The following is a 14,175-nucleotide window of genomic DNA, read 5'->3' on the forward strand; positions in this document are numbered from 1 at the left end:
TTTTTTTAACACATGCAAAACTTTGATAGCTCAGAGTTTAATGTACTGTCATCGGAGTAGTTTTGCGAGTGTTTAAATCCACCTCTTAACTTAATGCATTTTAAGTTTTTTCAATCTGGCCGTATATATTTATAGCAAAAAAATAAATAAATCAAAAATGACTTTTAATAATAAAACATAACTTCTAATAATAACAAAAAAAAATGGACGGGCTTTTTAAATTTTTCTTTATTAAGTTTGCTACTTTGGGCAAACAGTGACCATCAGAAATGCAACTGAGAAGTATTGATGGAAATCGATTTCAAAATGCATAGACAAATTGTTGGATTCTGCCCTGAATGTCAACGTGATAATCCTAGCAACAAACCATCGCCTTCTTAGAACGGAAAGAAATATTTTGTAGTAGCAATCAAATACATGGCTAAAGAGCTGAGGTTAATTCAATTGCAGATTGAATTCAACGTTTTGTTTTTTGTCCGGTATTCAGATTTTTTGTCCGGTATTTTAGGCTTGCCACATTCTACTTCTTAACCAAGGATTTGTAACCAAGGATACAAGTTTTGTAACTCGTGGAAAATTTTTTGTTGAAGTTAGACATATGGAGCCTTGCAAAACATCCGATTATCATCCCGAGACTATTGGGCTGATGGAAAGTTGATTTATGGTTATTCTTTTTTTCATTTTTTAAAAATTTTAAAAAGAATTTTAAAAATAGGGACATTATTAAACATCTTGAAATACAATAGTTACAAACTATATTATATTTATTCGTTTTGCACATTAGATTCAAAGCCGAACAAAAGTTGAGAATGGCGAATTTTACGAAAGGGAAAAGAAATTGGCGAAAAAAGAGACTGAGCTAAAAAGTACATCATAGTGCCACAAAATACGCAAACGAAACTTTGCGATATTGAACATTTAGCTCCATCGTTTGCAACTTACAGATTTTACATTTACAGATAATGTAAGGATTGGGAATAAACATATCCTGATTTCAGATGCATGGTTGAATGATTCAAAGCATCTTGGTAATAAAAACATATCCTGATTTCAGATGCAAGGTTGAATGTTTCAAAGCATCTTGGTAATGAAAACTCAGGTCGTGTCTCAACTAGAAAAGTCAATTGATCATTTCTCGTTGAGACACGATCTGAGTTTAAAGCAGTCAGTGAGGGACCATCGTTCTTCACGTCAACCATTTGGCGACAAACGCATGCATAACAGAAGAAATATTTTATTTTGATAGCCTTCGTGGCTGCGTTACACACTCAAATTTTAAAGTTTAATCAAGACAACTCTATGCTGGGTTTGTTGTCTCGGTGGTCTTTTTCAATAGTACCATATTTACGCAGCTGCCTTTGTATTTCAGATGGAGTTTTATGGAAAAGATGGTTTGATACAGACATTTGAAAACAAATTGATGCGTCCTCGTCTCTTTTTTTTTCGGAAACATTATTCATCACAGCTTTTCCAAAAACCATCTCACGTACACTTGGACTCAAAATAGTAATTCAAGTTATTAATATTTAGGCCATGTAATTTAATATACTTTAACTGTATTTTAAATGCTAAACCACTATTTTTTTTATTTGCCTAAAGACAAAATATTAGGGGCCACGGAAATATTCTGAAAACTTTAAACAGTATCTATTTTTAGTTTTATAATTATTTAAAGTTTATTTTCAAAAATAGAACATTATTAACTAATTATTGTGCGAATTTAATTTTGTTTTTCAGCACACTAAAGCAAAGCAATAACGAAAATTTTCAGAATGATTCAGGGCGTTTGAACTATTTATTTTTCATTAAACATGCTCAAAGTTGAAATAGCGTTAATACTAATTATTCTTAATTTAAAAAAGCGGTAAAATTAATTATTCTGCGATTTTATTCACACAAAAAAAAAAACTCCTTATTTTTTTGTTTTGTTTGAAGATTAAAATTTGCGAAGCGTAATTGACGATACTTACTCTAGTTGATACTTACTTAGGGTACTTACTAGGGTACTTACTAGGGTACTTACTAGGGTACTTACTAGGGTACTTACTAGGGTACTTACTAGGGTACTTACTAGGGTACTTACTAGGGTACTTACTAGGATACATACTAGGGTACTTACTAGGGTACTTACTAGGGTACTTACTAGGATACTTACTGGGGTACTTACTAGGGTACTTACTAGGATACTTACTGGGGTACTTACTAGGGTACTTACTAGGATACTTACTGGGGTACTTACTAGGGTACTTACTAGGGTACTTACTAGAGTACTTACTAGGATACTTACTGGGGTACTTACTAGGGTACTTACTAGGGTACTTACTAGGGTACTTACTAGGGTACTTACTAGGGTACTTACTAGGGTACTTACTAGGATACTTACTAGGGTACTTACTAGGATTCTTACTAGGATACTTACTAGGGTACTTACTAGGGTACTTACTAGGATACTTACTAGGGTACTTACTAGGATACTTACTAGGGTACTTACTAGGATACTTACTAGGGTACTTACTAGGATACTTACTAGGATACTTACGCCAATTACATTTTTACAAGAAACGCCCGTTACAGAAAAATACTTAAGTATATGTTACATAGCATATATAAAATTTTAGAGAATTAAAAGCTCTGACGTTTTAAGTAAAAATTATTGTGATTATAAATAACATAAAATTATATATAAACCAGATATTAAAGGTAAACAATTTTGCAAAATACTGGCCATCTTAATTGGACGTTGGCTGTATTTGATTGAATAGGGCATTGTAATTGATTTGTTATCATAAAATTAAAAAAAAAATTAAAATAAAAATAAAAAGCACACCATAAAATCAAGATAACTTGTTCAATTAAATTATTTATACACTCATTAAAATGAATTAACATGAACAAAAATACCTAAAAAAATATTTTTTATAAAATATCATTTTTTTTCATTCACCTTGGTCAATTTCTTCAAGTTTGATATATGATCTAGCTTCTTTTTTGCAGAGTTTTTCTTTTTTTTGTTTTAAAATCTTTTGTTTTTCAACTTTTCTATTTTCACTAGCTACCTTTGAAGCTTAAACTTCAAGCTTTGCATTCTTTTTTACTGGTTTGGTAGAAGACAGCGAGTTAATTGCAAAGCTGTTTTCTGATAGATCAGACAATAATGGAAGGTTGTTTATTATTGGAATGTTGCATACATTTTGACCTGGAACAGCATCTGAAATTTTACTATATAAAATGTTTGGGATGTATGCCTTTTTTGCATGTATGCATTTTTGGTATCAAAACCAAAAAGAGGTCGTACAGTTTTTCCTTTCCCTATTATATAAGGTGGTATAACTTGACCAGCTGCATTTATGCAACATATAACAGTAATTGTTTCCTTGTTGCCACTTATTCGACTCTGAATATGTTTTGAGCCTTTCCTGGCAACAACACGTCTAGGTTTATACTCTAGTTGCATCCCTGTTTCATCCATGTTCCACATACATTTTGGTTTGTCCTGTAAATTCTTACTTTGTATCAGAACTTCTAAAGAAGTAAAATATTTGGAAACCTTTATCCTATCCATACACATGTGTCGTATAGAAGCTGTAACTTCTGGACAACGAAGACTAACACAACCGTGTCTCTTTTTAAGTAGTTGCTACCACTTTTCATTAGGTTGACCATTTTTAAAACTTATGTTATGTTTTTTAGCAAGCTTAGCAGCATAAGTGATAAATGTTTTTTTCTCAAAACCGATTCCCATTTGGGCACGATTGCCAGTCTAATCAATTAGTTTTTCTTTAAGGTCACCTAGCATTGGCTTTTTCCCTGGTTTCGTTCCTATTTTGGACTTTCCAGAGATTATGGTTTGCAGAGTCGATCGCGGAACTTTATATGATACACTTGCTTTCTGTTGAGACGTACCTAATGCAACTGCATGTACTGCTAGTTTCATGTTATTCTCAGTCCACAGCATGCGTTTTTTTATTATCCTTGTTGAAATAACTGGTTTCATGTTTTCATATAATATTGTTATCTATTAAAAATAAAAAAATAAAAACATATGTTGATAAAATACTAATATTACGTTAAGTTATGTTAACTATGATTATTATGTTATGTTAATTATGCATTGTTAACAAATATTAGAAAATTGTAAGGTTAGTTTTGTATAAGTAAAGGATGCCCTGATTAGGATACATTATTTCATTCGTCACAACTGTTACCGCAGTTCCCGGCCTATGGACAAAAGTTTTATGTAAACAGAGTAAAACCGGGTAAAACTGCACACTAATCAATAAAAATTAAATAACTTTTTTCTTTTTCATTTTACCTTTTTTTTATTAAATGGGTAATAAAAACTACATAACATAGTATAAATATATGTTAAAAAAATAATAATAAAATTATCAAAAATATTAAATGTAAAGAAAAAAAAATTGTGCGGTTTCAGGCGACATTCTGATAAAACCGCACACTTAAGAAAACATTGAATTTTTTAAATTTTAACTTCTTTTATTATTTTTTTTTAACACAACTTATATATTTAAGAAACTACCTTTTAAGGTAGTTTCTAAAAATGTAAAAACTTTAAAAAGTTTTTACATTTTTTGAAACAAAAAAGTTTAGTTCCAGCTACATATTCCTTTGGTAAACAAGTTTCTTTGCACAACCGTTCCCGACATATCGAATTCTTGCTTTGCAATATTTCTGTGTGTAACTGTACTCTACACTTTTTACATTTTGCAACTTTTATTCGTTTGGCTGCTGGTACTTGTCCTTCATTATTGTTTTGCTGAGGTTTCTAAACACTGTTATGCTCAGGCATTTGAGTACTTGGCATAGAGATTCTACGCTTTACGTTAAGTTTAGCAACTTTTACGGCTTCCTTTGTTGGTTTTCCTTCATCTTATTGTTTGAGGAACTCGATCACATTTTCTTCGGTAATAAATTTTCCACCAAGTTTTGACATGTTGAACTGCTTCAATTTCTTAACATGCGATTGATTTCTAGGTGTAGGTGTTGCGGCGGCTGTTGAAAAAGATGAAGCTGTGTCTGAGCAAGATGGTGTAGGTGCTGCGAGGTTGCTACAGTTGATGAAGGTGGATTAAACATTTGAGTGATTGCTAATACCTTATGATTTATGTTGTTTTTATTAGGTAGAAATAAGCCTGTGTACTGGAAACCAGTGACTGCATGCAGGCGTGTAAAACATTTACCAATCTCGTACAGCAGTTTGAGCAACGGTGGAAAATTTTGTTTATCTAAATTCTTACATTGTGAGTCTTTCTAATACTTTGTAAGAATTTCTTTACATGCTTGTTTGACATGACAATAGACACCTCTATCCAATGGTTGTAGAATATGTGAAGAATGCTCTGGTAGACAAATCAAGATTATATTGTGATTTTTGCACAACAATACCGCTTCCAAAGTTATGTGAGTTGTATGCCCATCTAGTACTAAAATATGAATACCACCAATTTGCTCAGTTTCGGGTATAGATACTTCTTTCAGCCATTTAATAAAGGTATCGTACTCCATCCAACCTGATTTTGAAATTGAATATTTGGTGCCAACTGGACCACCTCTTGCCCAGTCAGGACAAAAATTTCTTTTGGCTTTGCATATCACAAATGGTGGTGCAAAATGCCCATCAGCGTTGCAGCAATTGTTTGCAGTATAATGAATTTTTTCATTGTTGCCAGTAAGTTTAAATGCACGTCTTGTCTCTTTTCGACACACTACGGTTGGTTTGCCTTAATCACCCTGTTTCATTACAATTCCAAATATGCGACCCAGAAGTTATACCAGTCTGTTAATATTGCTTGGCGACGCATTCAAAATAACGATCAATTATTTCTAGCGTACAAAAAGCGGCTCTTTTAGATGCTAAGTTATCCGCTTTTTTTGTTGAAATTTCTTTAGGCAATCTCCTCAGAAAGACATAAAACCAGTCTTTACCAGGCTTGCCTTTTTTTAATAAGTGCAATTGATCTTAGCGTTTAAGGTAGCCACATACAAATTCTAGGATTTCATTTCGGGTTAAACCATAACTCCAGTCACCAAGTAATTGGAACGCATGCACCATTAATTTTTCGGTTTCATTTGAGAGTATCTTTGTTGTACCTGTGCCATGAAAGCTTTCGTTGTTGTTATTTTTGCGATCTTTGAGGCTCGAACGCCATGTTTGAATGCAGCTTTTCTCAGAGATGTCTTATTTTCTTTCATATCAGTTAATGCGGCTAGTGTATCGTCTTTCTTGGTGATGCGGAAGTTATCGGACAAAATAAAAACGTCAATGACTTACTTATAAATAAAAAAACAAACTACTATTATATATTTTTTAAATAAAGCATTTATCTTTTAATAAAAATATATTATTTTTTATATGAAAGAACACCACCATCTGCAATTGATCTCAATTTTGCTCTGACGCCTTTCAAATGCGACTGTAAAAAGTTTAAATCAATTTCTTGTAGTTTTAGTTTTAATGCGATCAATCAAAACTTGCTCTGTTGAAGCTTGCTAATCTCCCTCGTAAACCTTCTGTGCCAAATGTCCCCAAAAATTTTCAATTGGTCGTGCTTGAGGCACATTTGGGGGATTGGATTCTTTATCAACGTAATAGACATATTGATCCATCCAATTTAGAGAATCTTTAGACTAATGAGAACTTGCTAAATCTGGCCAAAATAAATAGTTAAAGTCTCCATGATACTTGTGAATAAATGGAAGAAGTCTATTTTCTAAACATTCATTAATATAGATTGATGAATTGATCGCTACAGCCTTGGAAGTGCGAAACAATAGCTCGGACATACCACGGTCAGATATCCACATTAATAATTTTTTTGGAAATTTCTCTTTTTCTATAAAACGAACACTTTCTGGGCATATCTTTTTGTTGTTTGTGTAGTATCCAGAATTTCCAGGCATGTTGTCCCCTACAAAACAAAAGTATTTTTCGTCATCGATGACTAGAAGCGATTTTCTGTTATAGAGTTGGTTAACTAGTTTCCTGCTTCTTTTCTTTGCCTTTATTTGTTGTTCTATAGTGTATTTTGGAGTCTTTTCACGTTTTCTATATTTAATATTTATTTTTTTTAACTGACGACCAATTGTCGATTGATTTACACCGAATTTAATACCTATTTTCCTCTGACTGACCCCTTTTTGATTGTCGACAAGTCTCGTTAATTCGGCTATCTTTTCTCTAGTCCAGGATGTCGGACGACCAGGGTGCTTTCTATCAGAAAACGATTGAACAGTTTCAAATCTTTTTAGGTTATCATATATTGGACTTCGAGCAAATCCTTCCTTTTCAAAATGATTTACGATTTCTTTTTTTTATATTAGGTTTATTTACAAAAACATTTTTAGTCGCTTTCGAAAAGATTCTCGTTCAGCTGCATTTAACCTCATTTTGAATAATTGTGTTTCAAATAATAAAGTTTATATTTTATAGAACATAATAATAATTAGTTTTTGTGGTTTATGCTTACGCGTAAAACCACAAAAACTAATTATTATGCTCAAATATTAGGATTTGTCCGATAACTTCCGCATCACCCGTTATGCATTTATTTTATTTGAATCGAATCGAGTGATGATTATATTGAGAAATAATATAATAATTGGTTTTTAATGAGTGAGAGACGATTATATTGACAAATAATATTATGGTTCATTTTTAATTAAACCGGAATTAACACTAAGTTAATTAGATAAAGATAGGCGCTTAGTCACTTGCGAAAAACTAAACTAAGTAATTATTCGAGTGTGCGGTTTTATCAGAAATTTTTTTTTTCTTTTTTCACTTTTTTATTTAACTTTTTGTTCTAGCTGTATAAAAATTATACTATCAGAATTAAAATTAAATTTCCAACAAGATAGTGCTAAAAATATTTTTCATATCAGTTTCGGTTCAAGCGCTATTTGTTCGCAACGATAAAAAATATAAAAATTTTTGACTCCCCGTTAAAGTTGTATAAAACAAGAAAAAAAAGAAGTCGAATCAACATATAATTTTATCAATTCAAAGAGCGGAGATAGTTCTGTATTTGAATCTCTTTTTATTTTTTTATAGCCATATCCGTTTAGTTATGATATGGTGTGCGGTTTGACCCGGTTTTACTCTACTAAAATTACTTTCGACTACAATTATTTTACTCTGGCTGAAATAAATACAAAGATTTTGATAGCATCTTATCATTGGATATCATAATTATGTTGCATATAATATAGATTAAAAAACAATAATTAAAATTTGTTTTTTCGATTAAAACAAATAATAATAGAAAACTGTTTCGTTCCATAATATAAATTAAAAACCTGCCGAAATTTGTTAAACTACCCAGTTAAATTTTTATATACATAAAACACATTTTAAACTTGATGCGGGCTAGCTATGCAACTTTTAACACCTGTCAGAAAAATCAGGGCCAGCTATGCTAAAGTTCGATATCTATAATGAACTATTATTTCTTTTTCTTTTTCTTATCGTTCTTTCCTTTAGCTTGTTTCTTATCTTCATTTTCTTTACCTCGTTTCGCACGTTTTTTTCCAAGAGGCGTTTTTGCGTACCATATCTGAAGTGAAAAAAGTATATACTTACTCTGCGTGTTATAAAATTTTTGTGCAAATGAATAGAGCAGGGTCACTTAAAAATATTTAAAAAATACCGTAAGGGTTATTTTGTTGCCTGATATATTTGATTTTAGTTGTTTTTTTTGTTGCAATAAATGATAGGAACGGTCAGTCCTACTAATTCGAATACATGCTGCGTATATTTGGAAAGTAAGGAAGGGGTGGAAAAAATATTTTCTACATATTTTCAATAAAAAACATTTTTTTAAATTGTTTTTTTTAAAAGTAAAGTTATTTCAAAGCTATCAGCCAAGATTTTTTATCTGCTGTCTGAAATTTTGAATTCTCAGATCAAGTTTCGATCAAGTCTTGATAAAGTTTAATAGCACATTTTACACTGTCATTTACAACAAGAAGACTAGTGACATAATTTTTAAATCCAGTATAACCAGGAAATATGTCCCAGTTTGATAAACTGATTTCAGCCATTCCATCTCGTATAATGTCATATTTAATATATGAAAGAAAAACTTTCAGGAACACATTTTTCTTTCAGAACCAATTTTTGAAATTACAAAGCTTACGTTACTTGAAGTCAACTTGAAATTAAAAATTAAAAGCATTTTAATATAATTAACACCTGATATGCTTGTCAGTATTAACAAAAATAATATCTGATTTATGCTAATTTTTCTTCACCTCCTAAAAGACATATGGTAAACATTTTTGATAGATAACCGCTTTTTTCTGCATATTGAAATGTAAAAAAATCGCCAAGTGTACATAAAGCTGTATTAACTGAGGAAATGTTTGGAAAAATTAGCTTTCCATTTCCATCATCTTTCACAAAAAAACAAAACATAATTTAAAATTAGATATATCAGACAACAAAAATAAAAATAATAGTATTTTTGAAATATTTCTAAGTGAGCCCGCCCCCTTTATATGTACAAAAATTAAAATTTTTTGTATTTTTGGACTGCTAAGAACTACCATAGGAGTATACATAAAAAATTTATATATTTTTCCATATATATACAAATAAACTACAAAAATTATGGTATTTTTTTATACTGGCTTTAGTATTTTATGCCCATCTTACCAGTACATACATTGACTAACTTATAGTCTGCTGCAGAAAAGGAGTGCCGCTACATCAATTGAGCGTTTAGCATTGGACAGCAATCTTTTTTTTATTTTTCTTTGTTTTTTTCTTCTTTTTCTGAAAAATTAAAGCGAATGTTTTTAGAATAATAGCGCAAAAATACGAGGAGGAAACTGCGAACAATTGAAAACAATTCATACCTAATTCCTTAGGTATGAATCGTGATATATAAATACATATATCACAAACAAAATATTGACATATTTTAAATAATTCGATCTCCTTTCCTCGAGCAAGACTAGGAACTTTTGGCTTATTTGTATTATTATTATTTATTTATTTACTTTGTGTGTTATTTAACTTAAACTTACAAGCTTACAACTAAGTTTCTGCATTACAGGTGACGAAGTCTTTCGAAGTCGAAGTTTCGAAGTGTACATTTGTAACTACGAAAATCGAAGTCAAAGTTTCGAAGTCAATCAAAGCAAATTCGGACTTCGAAAATGTTTGAATTTTTTTCCGAAATATTTTAAATTTTTTTCGAAGTATTCCGAAATTTTCCTGATGTATATCAAACCCAGTTTTAGACCATTTTTAATGGATTTAAGAGTGTAAAAATTATGCAAAACAGAAAAGTAAATGTATAAAACTTTTTTTAGATTTTATTCTTTGTAACAACTATTATTGCTTGTAATTGATTTGTATTACAATTTACAGATGTACAAATTAAGTTTAATCATCAGAAATATCAATGGAACCACTGTTTGTTCGGATCCTCTTGTTTTGTCGTAGTGGAGTGACAGCAGATTGATCTTTTTGGTAGGTCTTGGATTTCCTTTTTGTTTCCTCTTCTGCTGTTTCAATTGTCAAAGCAGATCGTGCATTATTCATCTTTCCAATGTTGGTCTTGAGGTAAACAATTTTGTCAACATTTTGGGGATCCAATTTTGTTCTTGAATCAGTGACCACACTGCCTGCAGCTGAGAAAACCCTTTCACTTGATGCAGAAGTTAAAGGAATGGCCAAGTATTTTCTTGCAACTTGGGAAAGTAGTGGAATCATTTTTTGCATTGGCTTCCCACCAATTGAGGATATCAGTGTTTGAAGAATCGGGACGAGGGAGACCTTTGTATGTGTCTAACTCAATTTCAATTTTTGACTTTCCATCCCTGAACAGAATTTCTTCTCCAGACATTTCTAATGCCATTTTTTCAGCTTCGTCAAGGTCAAAGCCAGACCCTGTCAGATTAAGGGAAGCATTCCTAATTTGGGACAAAAATTCTTGATGACTTGGATGCTCATTCACCAACCTGTCCTTGAGCCCTTCCAAATCACCATACTTTTTCACCAATGCACCCTTGAAGAAGGGGTGGAGAAAATTTCCCATGGCATGGTAGTGATTCTTTGTTCCACTGTTTGGAAATCGCCTATTCAGCTCACCAGTCAGAATTTGGACAAAGTCTTTTGTGGCAGATTGTATGTCTGATTGAGCAATAGAGTTTAGCTTCATCTGAAGGTTGACCAGTTGGCTGCAGGCAAGATGAAGTGTAGGATGCTTGTCAGCAGAAAAGGCCTTGCTGACTTTTCCATGATTCCAATGAATCCATGATGGGTTGAACTTCCGCCAAAAGTAAAAACTGACTCTTTGACGGGATGACATCAGCAAATTCACATTTACTGTGAATTTGCTGATGTCATCCCGAGGTGATCATCATGGACTTCGAGTTCCATCTAGTTAAGCAGTGTGTGATAATCTTGACGTAAGAAACTAAAAATAGAAAAACAAAAAATTAAGTGTCACAATTATTTGCATGTGTGAGGAGGAGGAAGGGGTGGACAATATTTCAGTGTTTATGAGATGTATAATGTTAATTTTTACCAAATACTTTTATTAAATTAAAAGTTTAAATATTAGACCAAAATATTATTAATATTACCTTCATTTTCTTGACACTTTTTTTTGATGTCATTTTGACAATTTGAACTTCTGTGAACCTTTGCATAGAGATCCTGGGCTTTTTGATTGCCTTGTAAATGTCGTTGTCGTCTTCCTTAAAAGATTGGGACGCCCCATTGTGGCTTGAAGACTTAAAAATTTTCTTTTCGTTGGCTTTTTGCAGCATTAAGTTAATCAAGTGATCAGCGCAAAGCAGAGAGTCTGTAATCTCTACTGTCTTCGGAATTACAGCCTTTATATTAGCTGCTGAATCGTGCACATCAATCCTTTGAGTGCTGGCTCTGAGAAAAGAAAGGTTTGCATATCTTATCCAAGGCTTTGGCTAAGGCTGCAGCTGTATGTTGGCCACTAAATGGCTGGCAAGCAAGAACAAACTTTTTTGGTTCAAAGTTTTTGTTGATGAAATGATGTGTTACAGATATTTAAAAATCGTTGTTTCTGCTTGTCCACATGTCTGTTGAAGCCCCAATGCCTTCACAGTCATTGAGTTCTCTAGCCAATTCCTCAGAAATGTATTGCTTTACCTGTCCGTAAAGCAATGGGAGTTTTTGCCTAAAAAATAAAATAATAATAACCAATTAAATATATATAATGCCAGAGTTTCAATTCAAATTTCAGTTATCCATGCAAACGTTTTTACAGAAGGTACTTATTTTTGACAGCTGCATGCTGTACTAGGAAAGAATTTTACACACACACACCTTGAAAAAGTTGTTGCAGACTTGACCGTCATCCTGGGTTCCCTTTTGGTCGCATACTTTTTGAATCCTTCTGTCTCAACAATGTTGAATGAGAGGGAACAGCTCACCAACTGCTCAAGTAGGTCGAAATCATAGTCAAGTTGGCGCTTTTCAAAAATTGAAACTTTGGGCTGAAAGTATCCAACAATTGAATTGTTAGGTGTGGGTTGGGCTGGCAACAACTTCTTCTGTTTGTATGTTTTCAGAAGAGTGTTGTTTGATGGACTGTTGATGAAATCTGAAAAAAATTAAATTGAAACGGTTAAACTTTATTTATGAGCATCTAAAGCTAAATAAGAAGATCGCACATAACAAGGGCTGCCTGTATTTTAAATTTTCTTACTGCCACGGTTCTTTTCATATTCGTCCACATCAACCAAAGCTTGGTGAAGTTCCAGTGAATTCGCGTCATCTTGCTCAGTTTCTGCTAGCTCAGAGGCTACCACTCTTGCAAGAATTCCTTTGTGACACTTTAAATGAGACCTTAAAGCGCCAGTTGATGAGTTTTTCATTTTTAGAATCCTTCCGCATTACTTACACTTTCCAGAAGAATCACGCTCACCTGGAGGTGCGTCATCAGGAGCCTTTATTTTTTCAAACTCTTTCCACAATGATTTTGTTGAAGGAGCCATTTTTCAACTTGTAGAGAGGTTTTTTTTCAAGTTGCACAGCTAAATGTTTCGTGATAATATATTGAATATTTGTTTATTTACTCTGATATTTAATCAGCTAAAGTCGTAAATTATTGTTTTTGTTAAAAACTTGTATTTACTAAATCTAGAACTATAAATTAGTGCTCAACAAACCATACTATCTGCTAAACATTTATTTAACTTTGAAAATATAAACTTCGAAAAATTAAAATTCGAATTTCATTACTTCGAAATACTTTGATTGTACTTTAAAAACAAAGTTGAACATTTTACTAATTTCTTTTCATTGGTTAAACAAACAATATTACAGTAAAACTCGAAAAACTCCTAATTAAATTTAATATATATATATATATATATATATATATATATATATATATATATATATATATATATATATATATATATAAATCACTCCAATGAAATGGTAAACAAAATTGATACCAACGGCTACTCATTTGTAAAAAACACCGCTCCAACCGTTGCCAACCTTGATATTAACTTTAATTTAAAAATTATTTACGAAACAAAAATATTTCAAAATTATATACAATGTGCGATAAGTAAAAAATAGCAAACTTTTAATTAAAAAAACTTTGAAAAAAAATTGAACTATAAATATAAACTTCGAAAATTTAAAATTCGAATTTCATTACTTCGAAATACTTTGATTGTATATGCAATTATAAAGACCATTTTGTTCAACTTCAAAAAAATCAAATTCTGTGTTTTCGAAGTCCATATTTTTAAACTTCGAAATTCGAAGTTCGGAAAATACTTCGATTCTCGAATTTTTTCGAAGTAAAATCTTCGTAATGCAGAAGCTTACTTACAACTTACCAACAACTTACAAACAACTTAGAGCCCAAAATTTTTCTTAAAGATGTATTTGTGGACAATTTGGTGGGTTGTGATTAGGTGGTTGTGAGTTGTTTAGGTATAATTTCATGGCTATTTTATGGTACTAATTTCTTGTTGCTTTAGCATAGTGACAACTTGCTAAATCAGGCCAAAACCTTAAAGGAACATTATGAGATTTTATAAAAGTTTCCAGGCACTCCTTCTTGTAGAGTTCAGCATTCATCGATTATGAGATTACAAATGGCTTGCATTTTTTATGACAGCTACAAACTACTTGCCATAACATACATT

At 31.8% G+C, this 14,175-nt stretch overlaps 1 protein-coding gene across 3 annotated transcripts in view; it reads right to left on the reverse strand.

Moving 5' to 3' along the window:
• Positions 1-8,174: 8,174 nt before the first annotated feature.
• LOC136082228 (dynein regulatory complex protein 11-like) overlaps positions 8,175-14,175 on the reverse strand; it is a 96,215-nt gene continuing 90,214 nt past the window's right edge. For all 3 annotated transcript variants that reach the window (XM_065800787.1, XM_065800788.1, XM_065800789.1), the window contains one exon: positions 8,175-8,570. In XM_065800787.1, the coding sequence (XP_065656859.1) occupies positions 8,460-8,570 (111 nt within the window). In that variant the 3' untranslated portion in view covers positions 8,175-8,459. The remainder of the gene's footprint in view (positions 8,571-14,175) is intronic.

This window comes from Hydra vulgaris, chromosome 07, assembly GCF_038396675.1.
Source record: "Hydra vulgaris chromosome 07, alternate assembly HydraT2T_AEP".
NCBI lineage: Eukaryota > Metazoa > Cnidaria > Hydrozoa > Anthoathecata > Hydridae > Hydra > Hydra vulgaris.